The sequence below is a fragment of the Glycine soja genome, chromosome 18 (assembly GCF_004193775.1).
Source record: "Glycine soja cultivar W05 chromosome 18, ASM419377v2, whole genome shotgun sequence".
In the NCBI taxonomy this organism is placed as follows: Eukaryota; Viridiplantae; Streptophyta; class Magnoliopsida; order Fabales; family Fabaceae; genus Glycine; species Glycine soja.
Genome location: NC_041019.1, coordinates 54,812,413 through 54,826,747, shown reverse-complemented (window position 1 = coordinate 54,826,747; position 14,335 = coordinate 54,812,413). Strand labels below are relative to the sequence as shown.

General features: G+C 29.6%; 1 protein-coding gene and 1 long non-coding RNA gene across 3 annotated transcripts; one reads left to right on the top strand and one right to left on the bottom strand.

The window, feature by feature from the left end:
- Nucleotides 1-354: 354 nt before the first annotated feature.
- Nucleotides 355-5,553, top strand: LOC114395941. Of its 2 annotated transcripts, XR_003663159.1 has the most exons (3): nucleotides 355-544; nucleotides 1,825-1,931; nucleotides 5,159-5,553. It is a non-coding gene; the product is annotated as an uncharacterized LOC114395941 (long non-coding RNA). The 2 variants fall into 2 exon arrangements; XR_003663160.1 differs by lacking the exon at nucleotides 1,825-1,931 and having other exon boundaries at nucleotides 376-544.
- LOC114395939 (probable endo-1,3(4)-beta-glucanase ARB_01444) lies at nucleotides 2,421-4,769 on the bottom strand. The gene has a single exon (XM_028357809.1). It carries the CDS (start codon nucleotides 4,661-4,663, stop codon nucleotides 2,696-2,698), a length of 1,968 nt encoding a protein of 655 aa, XP_028213610.1. The 5' UTR covers nucleotides 4,664-4,769; the 3' UTR covers nucleotides 2,421-2,695.
- Nucleotides 5,554-14,335: the final 8,782 nt, after the last annotated feature.

Genomic DNA, 14,335 nt, shown 5'->3' with positions numbered 1-14,335 from the left:
ATTTACCAAAAAAATCTGGTTTTGGCCTACTAGGGCTCAACATATCATAGAATTTATCTTCCTCTTATCTTTTACTTTCTTATCTTGTTTTTCTTTATCTTTATCATCTCTTAATTTTATCTTTTCTATCTTCTATTTTTATCTTTAAATTTTTTATCTTTTCTTTTAAATCTTTATCTTATCTCTTATTTTTTCTTTTTATCTATTATTTTATTTATTTTTATTGCTTATTTTATTAAGTACACCCAAACTTTATATGGATTCTATATTCGAATTTCTGTTTTGACTGGTGATGAAATTGGTATACTTAAAAATGGGTTAAGATCTTTTCATTTATTTTTTCGTGAATCCAATTTTTAATATATTTTTTTTTACCTCTTCCTTAACGTTCACGTTATCCTAAACTCGTCCGAACCACATAAACTGCCCAAACCCAGGAACGAGATAAACAAAACAAAGCTGACACCCCATTAACCCAAAAGAACCAACACGACCACAATCTGCTCCCTAAAATCCTAGAAAGCTTCAAATCAAAATTATCAAGGTGCATTCCGTTTTCTTTCTTTTTCCAATTGATATACTTTTCGTAATTGTTTTTTTTTTCCAATAATTAAAGTTTATGTGAGTTGTGTTCTAGGGGTTCATTAGGATCCGGACGGCCTCAAGCCTCAAATAACTCTTACAAATATATTTACAGATTACCTACCAATAAAATTCTCACATCACAGCAGAAATTGAATCCATGTCCTTTTGGATTGAATCTATTCTTTACCACTGAATCAAACTATGGTGGTACTTTTTGTAATAGTTATGGAATGAGAGGAGGATTTATTTTATGTTAATTTAATTTTGAGTTATCGGTTCTGTTGATTAAAGTTCTGGTTTTGACATGGAAGTGCTAGGAAATGTGAAATGTCTGTGCTGATGGATTTTTCAGTTTCTTGAGTTCAGTAGCATGGGGTTTCTGGTTTTGACTGCTTTGAGATGCCATGTAGCATGATGAAGAGAAACTGTGTTTGTAAAATTTCTCAGTATAGTTTTCTATAGAACAAAGAGAAATATAGGAAAAGAAAAAACAGAAATGTGAGCTAAGAATAAGATAGGTGATGTGATTGAGAGAGACAAAACATAATAGCGTAGAAAGTAATATATTAAAATATTATGACTGAAGAAATGTATTATTGGGGAAAGAAAAGGTCAAACGTGGCGTGCTATGAGGTGACTTGGGAATTTGTTGTGGAGTGGTGTGGCCTGATGTTGATGCAATGAAGAGGAATGTGTGCAGTTGTATTTGTCTCTGTTGGGGCCTGCAAACAGTGTGTTTTGTATGCAACAGTTTTGAAGTGTGAACACAAACCAGAAAAAAGACTTTTTTTTTCTTCCTTCTAATTATGTTCCATATGCACGTTGTTTTCTGATAAACAAGTTAACAAAAAGGTAATGCTTTTTCGTACTATTCCTCAATCAAAAATAGATTTTACTTTGATTTCTATAACTTACATAATTATAGCTGAAGCTAATTATCAAGATAAAATTCTAATTTTGATTCTCCTAAGATAGTACCCTTAAGTTTTCTTTAGAAAGCTGTCAAATTTTTTTATAGAATAAGTTATTTAAACACAATCTCATTTGCTTTTGTTCCTTTACTGGTTCATCCTTCTTATCTCGTGTATCAGTGATCCAACTTTGATTTCTGTTGGACTGTGATACCAAAAATTTGTCATACAATCATTTCTTTGATATATATATTATTGGAAGAAGGCTTAAGTTGCTTATGAAATCTATACCTTGTTCATTGAATCTGAGTTATGCAATCTCATCTAGAAGCAGTAGCTGAGCAGGAGCAGTTCAATGTGTGTCAGGCTCTATACCACTGTTGGTGGCTGAGCCAAACTTTGAACAGATTGTGGATGTCTCTGGCTTTTACCGTGGTAATATACTCTTGCAATTTCTTATGAAATTGAATTGGGACCAATTGTACAAATTATAAATATTTTGTATCAATAGTTATTTTCACAAACTCAATACTGACTCTAGTGTTGTCCAGTGAACCACAAAGAATCTGCAAAGATTTTTCTATGAATTGTTTGAGTCTAGTGTTGCTTTTTCTGAATACATTATTATCAGAGTTTCAGATACTTTATAGAGAAACAAAACGTTCAATCAACATGGACTTGTTTGTGTCAGTAAGAGCTCATTTGTGTTAATGTGCCTTGTTTTCTTTGGGCATTTTTTATTCCAAAGAAAAGATCCATTGGACCTTAAGATCCTAATCATACCATGTAGTAAAACACAGGCCACCTGATCACAAAAAAATATGTCATGGCAAGTTTTTCCGTAGACCTTGGTTGTTTCAATAAGCTTGAACATCATTTGTTGATTTGATTCACTTGTCTCTTAACACCACTTGACACCAATCATAAACAAAGGGAGTTTTGTTTGCACCAGAAACACTATTAAAAAATACTGGGAACTGGACTGCTAATAATACAGTAGAAAAATCTGCTATACTGCAAATTTTGTTAAATTCTTGAAAAAAAAACAATACTCAAATTTACCCCCACCACATTAACAATAACTGATACAAGATGTAGAATTTCATAAATTACAGAAAATAAAAAATGTTGACAAGAATGAAATTTAAAATAATATTGCAATAAACAAAACTTGTCCAGAAGCTTGTGTGCAACACTCCTCATCTGCTGTGAATCCACCACAAGAGATTAGTGAACGAATTCCCATCATCAAAACCTGTCAACTTTCTAATATTCTGCAGTGCTGTTTCCCTATCATAAATTCCTTGCAAGGCATAGGTCATTCCCTTCCACCCTTGACTACTTAAAAAGGGCACTGTCCATTCCACTAGCTCCTTCACATAATCAGCATCAGAGAACAATGTCTCAGTAATAGGCAACAAGGGTAGCACTTGGATTCCAAGCCTACACTCTCTACACTCAGCACTGGCCCACCATAGCTTACTATCCCTCTTGTTAGCCCACAAAATCCCCACTATCCTGTTATCTTTTGCAAATTCTTCTTCATACAAGTTGTCTTCTGCTTTCACATGCCACCAAGTTTGTGCAGCAAGAATCTCCAACGCCACTAGCGTTGATCCAGTGGCAACAAGGCTTGAGTCACCATATGCTAGACCCATCAATGCTGCTGCATAGTATGCATTCACTGCTTCACTTGTACTTTCCTGATTCCTTCCATCTTCAAATTCAGTCAACCCTGCAGCCCAAGAGTGTAACTTATAAAGATCAAAACACCTTAGGCGTGTGTAATCCGAGTTATATCTTTGACCCAAGTTCATGAAATCTGTCACAAGTGAATAAACCTGTGGCTTGTACTTTTGTCCCCATTGAGGATCAATCTTTGCAAGAACTGCAATTCCATAAATGAAGTACCCCAAATGGAAATGGTGATCATTGTAAATTCCAAACCCAAAATCAGCAGTCGAATCTGTAGAGCCTTGTTTAGTAACAAGTCCACGCCATTTTCTTTCATAGAGAAAACCATTCCCTTTGAAAGTTCCATCCAACCAAGGCTCAATAGTCTCCTTCAGAAACTTCTTAACCTTTGGAATCACTTTAGGATACGACACTTCTTCCGCTATCAACACCAACCTCGCCGCCCTTCCAACCTGCTTCCCATAGAAATAAGATGAATTTGTTCCTATTGCTGAAGAATTCAGCGCTCGAACATCCTTAACAAGCGCCGAGACAATCTCGCCATAAGACTCTTTGTCCACACCTTTGTTAGAATACCATGTCACAGGAATAGCATTGGTTTCCAACACCCATGAGTCTCCAACAACACCAACAAGATCACCATCAATGCTTCTGTACTTAAAATCATTCAGCACAGTAACATCACGATCATATGATAGAAGCTTGACATGAAGAGGGTGAGCCAGCATTAGCAAGTCCCCAGAACGTTTCTTTTGCCATTTATACTCCAGACGGAATGGTTTCTTGAGTGCTGCATCACCAGACACAGGGTAAGAAGAACTGAACTTGTCAAGAGTTGCAACATACTTGGAACCAGAATCAGGCAACGCTGCTATACGAATGATGCCGGAAAATGGCTTGGATGTAACCTCAGAAGGAACATGGTTCAAGTAGATTGGGGAGGACGTGTATATGATCCATGTCTGAGTGTTGTTAAGCTTAAGGGTGTGCTTGGTGTTGGAATCATCGGAAGACAGAGAAACTATGGTGTGCACTGTTTTGATGGAAAGAGGTGTTGGCTTTGTGACAGAAGCAGTTATATAAGGGCTTCCTCTGACAAGAAAGAACCTAAGGTTGGAGCTTGGAATGTCCAAAGTGACACCAAGGTCACTGTAGGATGAGATTACACGGTTTTGTTGGTATGATGAGTATCTTTTAGTGGCAGAGATGGTGAGATCTGGCACAAACGCTTGGTACAACAGTGCTGTGGTGAAGAGGAGAAGAGGGTATGAAGCTGAGAGTGAAGAGTTTGAGGATTGGATGAGGTAAGGGTGAATGTACTCAGGTTGTGTCCCATTTGGAATAACAAAGTTTTGGAAGAAAGAGTTTGTGGGGAGAGGAGAAGAAAGAAGGTTAGGTGAGAAGTAGGTTGAAGGGTCTGGGATGACTGTGGATTGAGTTTGAGGGAATAGAAAAGAAGAAGGAGAAGACATTGTTTGTGTGGGGGAAGAGAAAAGGGTTGGGAGTTTTGTGGTTTGCTTATTGCAATGTTTGTGATCTCTTCTTATATGAGCTAAGCTGAGAGCTTTTCTAGACTTGCAAGTTGACTTTTGAATAATGCTTCTGTGTATTATTATATCTTGCCTCAGAATCCTTGTGTTTGGTTAAGATATGGTAAAAAAAAAACATTTAGAGTGAAGAGGAAAATACAAGATAGTGTTAAAGGAAAGGTATGCAATTAAGTGGAGTAGGTAAATGTTTGTAGTTAAAATAATTATGCTCACCACTTATTATTAGAGTGAAGAGGAAAATAGTACAAGATAGTGTTCATTGAAAGCTATGCAATTAGTGTTGAGTGGTAAATGTTTATATTTTCCACTTAACTTATAATTTACTGTAATATTGCTGTATAAGCTGGCATGCAGTTTACTTGGAGGATACCGATGATTGATTATTAGTGTTTTATTTCCAAATCTTTTTCATGCCAGGGAGGCACAGCATGTGACCATTTCCAAGGCAGGTAAAGATTCCAAGCGGAACGGAAACATTTTCGTTGCTTTGTTAAACCCCTCTGTCTCTTTGTGTTCAGTTTTCAATGTTTGAAGAGCTTTTATGGAACAATGTTAGTACTATATTCTTTTATAAATCTTCTCAATACCTTATACAAATTAAGTAAGAAAAGTTGTAGGAAGAAGTTGGAAGAGGATTTAAAATTTCTCATTCTTGCCTAACTCTGTTCTACCAAAATATAACACAGCGTAATGTTGGCGTATATGGTAATTTTGTTATTATAGTACATATTTGTTGAGAATATTGCCGTTGTAAACAAGTCTCTTTTTGGATTGTGGACTTTATACTATGCGGGCTTTTCCGTTCAGTTTTATTTTCTTTGTCTATTTGGATGTTGAAACTTGAAAGCTACGGTAGTGCTTGCCTTGCAAGTGGTGATCGTGTAACACAATGGTAATGCTGAAAACACAATAAAAATCACATTGATTGTGATTACCCCCATTAGCACTTCAGCTACAATACATAAATTCACATATGTATCGACTGTAATAATTGTGAAATTAAAAGCTGAAATCCTTGACCAAAGACCAAAAGGTGTGCGTTGAAACCCATAAGATGCATTGGGAAAATGGTGTACTATTCAATTTAACTACAAATTCTTTCATTTTTTTAATTTTTATTTATATTTTTTGTTTAATTCATGCATATATCTATAATTTGAACCCGTTAAAAAGTATTCCTTCCGTTCTCTTGTAAGTGTCATATTTTAACAAAATATTCAAGAGAACATTAATTTTTTGTCTATTTTATCTTTTTTTTAATTAATTGTTTTCACATATTATTTATAAATTAAATAATAAGTAATTTGAAATTTTAAAAGGTAAATTAATCACCTATTGGTCAAAACTTTAGTGGATAGTTACTTGACAAAAGTTTTTATCCTCTCATCTTCTAAAAAACATTAATATTTCCAACCAATTTTTTTATAATAATATATGTTGTGAACCAATTGTCAATTAATGATACCCACAAGTATTAAACAAGTAATGGAGAGAGAGCAATTGATTAGAAAAGCACTAGTACCACCTTCCAAAAACGTGCATTAGTGGGAGAAGTAAAGAGAAGGGCATGATAGAAAAAGTACTCACAATTACACTAAATCAAAACGGTGCAGGCAGAGTAATAAATTTCTTTGGTGATCGGATAAAAAACTTAAACGACACTTATAAAAAAACCGAGGGAGTGATCCTTAGAAAGGGGATGAATTGGTACATGTTCTTGCAAAATTTCCCCCAAAGGAAAGAAGCAATGTAAATCCATCTAAAACTATTTATTATACCTTTTTCATGCATAATCTTTATGCAATTTCAAAAATAAGACTTTTTTAGAGCTCTTTAGCTCCTACAAAATTTAATTAAAATAATTAATCTTATAAAATCTCCCATTTGCTTCTAATAAAAAAATGATGTATTGATGAATGCACTAATAATTAGAAAACTCGGAATCATCCCCAACAGATGAAACAAATTTATATTATAAATTAAGAAACTTATGAGCATTTTTGTAGTAATAAAACTATTAATTGATGAAAAGTATGATAATTATGAAATTAGGGACAATTTTGATGAATAAAAAGTTGAAATATATACTTTATATTATTTTTTAAAAATATAACTTAAGGCATTTACTTCCATGTAACTCGTTTTGTGATAAGAAAAATAGCTTGTTGGGAGAATCTCGATTCAAAATTAAGACAAGCAATAAGGTTGTGTTCAAATTGATGGGGAAAAAAAGAAGTAGAATGAAATAAATAAGAGTTTATTTTTTTATATATCATCACTGCAATAAATTTTTATGTTCTCAATTAATCTTGTTCATATATATAAATCTGTGCAATGAAATAAAGCTTGAATCCAATTTCTACCGCGATGAAATAAAGTACATGACAATGTGTGATGAAATGATATTTTAAAAACTCTTTATACATGATAAAAGTTGCAGTAAAAAAAATATACATGATAAAAGTTTGCATTAAATATTAGTGTAAAATATGTTTGGGTTGTTTTTAAAATTTTAAAATATTAATTTTATACTCATAAAAGTTTTTATATTTATTTGGTCCCGATGAAAAAAAACATATTTTTACTTATAGTGAATGATAACTCTATTAAATGGTAATTTAATGTTACACATGTAATTTGATTACAAATGAATGAACAATTTGTGATAGATAAATCCTCCAAAATGAATTTAACAAACATCTAAACATCCCAAAAAATTATAATTTAGTATCACTTTTTCACTAATTTTCTCATACTATGTAGTGATGAGAGTTGGGAAAAATGAAACAAGGAGATTTTAGTATAATAATTGTGCTTGAGTATATAAATAGAGAAAGTAATTAAATTTATTATAACGAGATTATAGAACTAACAAAAATATGTTTTACTGATACAAAAATTAAATTAATAAAAAAAATTTATGATGACAACATTAACATTTTTAAAATTTTAGATGTGATCCCTAAATATTAATATAAGTTATTGAGGTGGAATTCCAATTTTAATTGGAGAATAATTTTTAAAAAAAATAATCTAATTATTATATTTTACTTATTCAGACGTCAGCTAAATTTTATCATGTATATAAGATGCTCTCTTTTTCTAATCAATGTAAACTTTTATGTGATCGTAATAAATGTTTTCTCATTATTTTTAGTTATTCAAATTGCAATAGAAGATAAGAGAAGGTCAAGCAGCCCATTTTGAATAAATATAAATAACATAATAATAGCTTTATTAGTGCTAAAGCTATTATTATCATTTTATTAAAATTTTATTGGAGTATTTCAAAATATATATTTGCTGACTTATTCAAAGTTTTCTTTAAGAGACTTATTCAAAAGTTTAGTTCTATTGATTTATACAAATTTTAGATCATTTATATGGTATATGTCAAAATATGCTTTTAAAGCTTTAAGGTTTTATCAATAAAAAAACAATTTTATTTGAGACCAGTAAAACTATTACGAACAACAAAATTTTAAAGTCTTAAAAAATATGTTTTAAAAAGACTAAACAAGATAAAACATTATAATAAAACTAAATTAAATTCTCTTATTCTAGGATGCTATATTTTTTAATCAGTATCTTAAGATGTTATGTAGATAACGTACTTAAAATTGAATAAATATCGGTCTAGTACTTATAGAGGTATCAAGATCTTAATCATTTAGAAAATTTGATTTCTTTTTAGTACAGTTTGCAAAAATTAAGTTAAAGATCTCCATGTAAAATATTTCTGACTTCTGTATATACTCTTTAAGTCTTATAGAAAGTTAAAGACCTCCTTGTAAAGTATTTCTGACTTCCATTAGGCTTTTCATTTGTACTTATAAAACAAGAAATAAGGAGTGAAAATAATCTAAACTTCCCTCCCATTAAAATCAAATCATGATATTTTAAAAAAAATAGATGAGATTTTTTTTATAAAAATATTAAGATAAATGTATTAATTTTAATAATGAAAATATATAATTTATTTATGTCTTATTTTTATCTATCAATATTTGAAGAATAATTTATTTAATGGTTTAAAATTTAATAATTATACACATAAAATTATTTTACATTATTATCTAATCACAACTCATTATCTATAAACTTGTAAGATAGTTATTATAAAATTCAACAAATTTATTATATATAATATTTTATGATAAGATAATTATGTTAAAATTATTTTACATATTACGAGTGCATTATTCCTTTTTTTTTTCTTTATTTAAATTGGTCATGTGTGAAAACTAAATTAAAAATATCTATGCAGAAAAAGAGTATTTTGTGAGCGGAGATGCACCATCATCATCTAGATGACCGTTGAACTAATCAAATGGAATTAATTCAAATAATCTTCAACGTTTCGTAAATTATTAAATTATAAATAGCACCATAAAGTATTTAATTAAAGTAAAATGTATCAGACAAATATACTATGGAAATCAAATCTGCATCGTTTCCGTTGCGTGCTGGGCTACACGCTCCCGCATACGTGACGTAGCAGGTGACCGTTAAAGAACAAACTAAAATGTTTGCGACTTGTAAGGATTTGCTTTGACATATTCTAAAGCAAATTATATGAAAGAAAGAAAAACCACCGTTGAACTTGCTTTATTAATTATTATTTTAAGCAATATTTTTTGCTTTGAAGATAGGATGAAATCGACCCATTTAACCAAAGATTATTATTATTATTATTATTATCAGCAATTTTCTCTTAAAAAATCCAACAATTTAATACATATTAGTTTATCTCCTTTCAAAAAAAATTATTAGTTGATCTATGGATGATTCTTCAATCCAAATGAATTTAATAGCAATAAGGGGATTTATTAATTATTATGACCTGCTATATATTTAAAACAATAGTGAAAACTATACTTATAATATAAAAAAACAAATTATAATTTCATGCATATTTATTTTAATTTATATACACTAACTATTCTTAAATTTTGTGTAACAATCCCCCTAAATATATGTTTCAATTTCATACATGCGTCAAGGTTAGCAATCATTTTACCAGCCATTTAAGACCTAAAATAAAATAGTTTATACGTGCATACGTACATTATTATACAAGACGAGATTCATAGGAGGATCCGGCCATGTGTTTAGGGAGTTAAATAATTTTTTTATGGTGTACAGTGACATACTTATTTTGCTGTCAGTGACGTTCTATGGATGAATGTTGATATGTTTTGGTATCTCTTGCACTATATTATGTATTTAATTAAATTCCGTTTATGCTTTATTTTGATGTCGTTATATATGTCTTTTTGGATTAGTGTTGATGTAGGGATGCGCTCAGATCTATTCTTATTAATTAACTATTTTGGGATCTCTTGCACTATTAATACATTTTATTCGGTGAGTTAGATATGAGATGAGCCCAAACTTGTTCATGGTTGTTTTGGATATCTTGCTTGCACTATAATTTGTACTTTTTGGTCCGGTCTCAATTCATGAATAATGCTATCTTCATCTTTAAATAGGAAGGGAAAAAAGAGAGAAAGAAACTGGTGCTTATGACGAACGAGCCATATATTCTAATCGGGTAAAGTTAACCTCTGGTTGATAATTAGGGATCACAAAATGGATTCAGAGTCTATGACTATACAGAAAAGTATTTGTAAGTTGAAATGATAATTATCTATTTATTAAAAACGAAAATGAATATTTGCTCATATTTTTTATGAGAATAAATGCGAGTATGGATACTATACTTATCCTGTCTTGTCCCGCACATATGTGTCATATATTTTATATATTGATATAATAAAATATGTTACTTTTCTATAAAAAAAAAATATATTTTCTTAATTTTAAGACAAGCAATAACAATCCAACATAGAATAAAAAAAATTTAATCCAACATTGCTATGTTAAATTTGCTTCACATTTTATATACTAATATTGAAATGATATTTATTTTTATTTATAAATTTATGACTTTGTTGATAAGTTTGTGAATCAATATTTTGTGTTGTTTGGTGTTTCAAATTAGTAGTGTAGATTTATATTTATTTAACGAATTTTACAATGTTGGATAGTTATATTTAAGGACTTTTGTAATGTTGAATAGTTATATTTTTAATATTGTTTATTTTTTACTTAAGTTTGAAGGAATCATTGTCATGTTTGCTTGTTTTTATTATTATCTTTGCTTCTATGTATAAGAAATATAATACAACATTTTTTATCTTAATTATAAGAAATATAAGATTACTTTATTACTAAATTTTGTTTTTATCCATAATTAACTATGAGGTCTATTAATGATATGCACTCGTTTTGATAAAAGTGAATACACTTATATATTGAGCTATTAATAATATAATGTATAGTTAAAAACTATCTTTAAAAAATAACCACATCTTAAATCATTTAATGTTATGAATAGTACTAAAATAAAATTAAAATTTATGACAAATTAACTTATTTAATCATTTATATTGATTTTGATGAATTAGATAATTATTTCTTATATATAAAACCATAGGTACTATTATGTGTGAATATTTTTAATATTATGTTTGAGTTACTTAAAAGTAAATTTTTAATTTACTTATAGTAATTTTTTAATTAATATATTTTTTTTATTAATTTTGTACATTAAGTAAATTTTGAATTTCAATATGAGTGTGAATATATAGGTATTCAATAAATATAAAAATAAGAATTACAATTATTATCCAGATAAATATGAGAGTAGATATAAATATTATTTTAAAATACAAGTATGAGAAAGAATATTAGAGGATTTTACTGGAATTCTTTCCATTATTATCCTTATGGACAATTCATAACTTATAACAATGCAAAGGCTAACTGCATTATAATCTAGCTACCTACCCTTTTTATTAGGGCAGCCCTATTAATTTAATTGACGGTTAATTCATCAAATGTGTTGTTTATCTTTTTCCTCGACCAATACATAACGAGTTCTACAAATAGACTCTTGAGAACTGAAGGCAACCTTTTACTTTTTCCCTTGATCAATGACATTACCTGGTAACCTATTCACCATTTCTAATCATGGCCTACTTGATATGAGCTCGAAGGTTTGTCATTTAATGAAAACAAATGTTAATTAGTGTTATAAGAATATTAATTAAGGAACTTAAAATAAATATTTTTATTAGAAGATATAAAAATCATGTTGTTTATAAATTTTTTTACATTCTCTTAAGATTTACATAATACATATTTTTTATTAATAGAAAAATCTTTAATAGAAATCATGTTATAATATAACCCCTCCTAAGTGTGAATCAAGAAGATAGGCTAGCATGACTCAAACTAATGAGTGTCATATCTCTTGCTTCTGCATTTTTTTTTGTTAACAATAAAAATTATATTAATTGTGTAATATTCCGATCGAATTATACCAAAATGAAAAAGATCTATAAGTCATACAGGTATGAGACTGTATAACCGAGAATGACTTAAATGAATTAATTAATACTTTCAAGAACATTTCTCATTATACTTAGGTTGAGTCTATGTTGCTCTCTCAAGAGATAATTAAGGTTATGCCTACTTCTACTAGATACTAGAGGTCATATATATGTATCTTTTGAGATCAACTACTTGTTCATTATTGTTTCATGTAAGTATGATGATATGTTATTGCATTCAACATAAAAGATGATCCATGCTTATTGTAATTATGCTTATAAATCCTTAATTTATGTATATGCGTGTGTATGTATTTATTAGTTTAAAAAAATCAAAGAATCTGCAAAATTCTAAGTTGTAGTATATAATAGCAAAGCATTAAAAGTGGCAAAGTATACTATACTAGATAGAACACCAAATAAAGATTAGGTCAGGGTAATTGAGTATCCATTTGGATCCATGCAAGGCAATAATCACATTTATTTGTAATTGTGAGGTTAGGTCAATTAATTCTGCTTAGAGGACAGAATACCCAGATAATAACCAGGATACACAAGTCTAAGATTCAAGTTCTAATATGATTGATATAAAAAGCATATGCCCCTATGTAAAAATTACTATTCATTCAAATGTCCATTTATTATCTATATTTACTATTCTAAACTGAATTCTTACTTAAACATCAAAGTGTCTTTTACATGTATTTCTTTGGAGCACACCACTCGAACAAAAAACAAGAAAAACAACAAAAATACTTCAGCATAAGAAATAGTATTCGGTCATATTGTGAAGTAACACCAAGTGCTATATTTGAATCGGGAATTGTAGACCAGTAGTTGTTCTGTTCTTAGCAAAACATGTGTTGGTATTGGTATATATTCTCAGCTTGTACAAGACGCATGCCTGGTGTGAAGCGTTGGTCATATATGCAGGTTTCAAGGCTAGAGCATAACTTTATCAAAGCATGGACCTTATCCTAGTTTACAGTTCTGTGTATATATATGTTAAATTTATGTTTAGGGTCAAGTTCTGGCGTTGCACTTCCGGTGCCTCAATGAAATTCATTGCTGACTTAAAAAAAATGTTTAAGGTCAGGTTTAAGAATCAAACAAGTTTTATTGAGAGTAATTAGCTTTTAAAATAAAGCCAATAATTTAGAGAATCAACTTATGAGCCTCATCTTTGACCTTAGATTTGTGCTTGATATTTCTTCATTTTTAAGAAGCAACGACTTTTGTCTTATAGTTCTTATCTTTCGTATTTTGAGGAGACTAAGGGAGTTGGCTATTAAGCCTCTATTCCACCTTCAAATCTGCGAACCATGCATGTTTCTCCATGTTCGAGCCATTATATGTCGATGATTATACACTTGTCTTTCCGAAAACACAAAATTCCTTGAAACGTTACATTTTTTTCTCATCTTTCTCTTATCATAGGATTTCTATTGAAAATAATGTTCTCCGCGTTTATGGTTGGCTAATTTAAGAATAAAATATGGTAAATCAGAAGAAGAAAAATGAGATGTTTTCTACGAGAATCAACACTGCTTTCAATTTAAGATACCTAGTTCACGTATCTTATGTTATACTAAAATAATTTAACTGGTTCTCACAATGTCCAATCACATATTTAGGCAACTCATACATATATAAATTTGTTCCAATAAAAAAAATTTAAGCAACACAAATTTTATATTTTTTATTTCCACTTAATTTTGTTTCAAATAAAAACACAAATTCAATTATTAATACATAATAAAAATTTAAGAAAATTTGAAGCTCCGTATCTTAGATTAATTTTAAGAAACTCTTCAAGGCACGACATGCTCTAATAAGAAGGAAAAAAAAACCTTAAGTAATTGTATCTTATAATAAAAAAAAATGATAAGCAATTAACGTTAAAGATACTCTTGCTAATTTGTGTATAAAACTACAAATTAGATTCAATTTTATTAATGTCATTCTTAATGATTCTTATGTTGTCAAAGAAATTTAATTTTAACAAAGCAAAACAATCAAAAAAAGAAAACAAAATTGCTTTAGACTTTTGTTTTTTTCGTAGCTTTCTTTACCCTCTTCACTTTATATGTGAATCTTTTTTTTTTCTTTAACGAATTTGGAGGTAGTGGTCACTCTTTAGTTTCCTACGAGATCAATTTTTGAAAAGAAGAATTATGACAAAATACGTGTAAAAGGT

Coding starts and splice junctions, on each gene's coding strand:
- LOC114395939 (XM_028357809.1), bottom strand. CDS start 4,663: ATGTCTTCTCCTTCTTCTTTTCTATTCCCTCAAACTCAATCCACAGTC.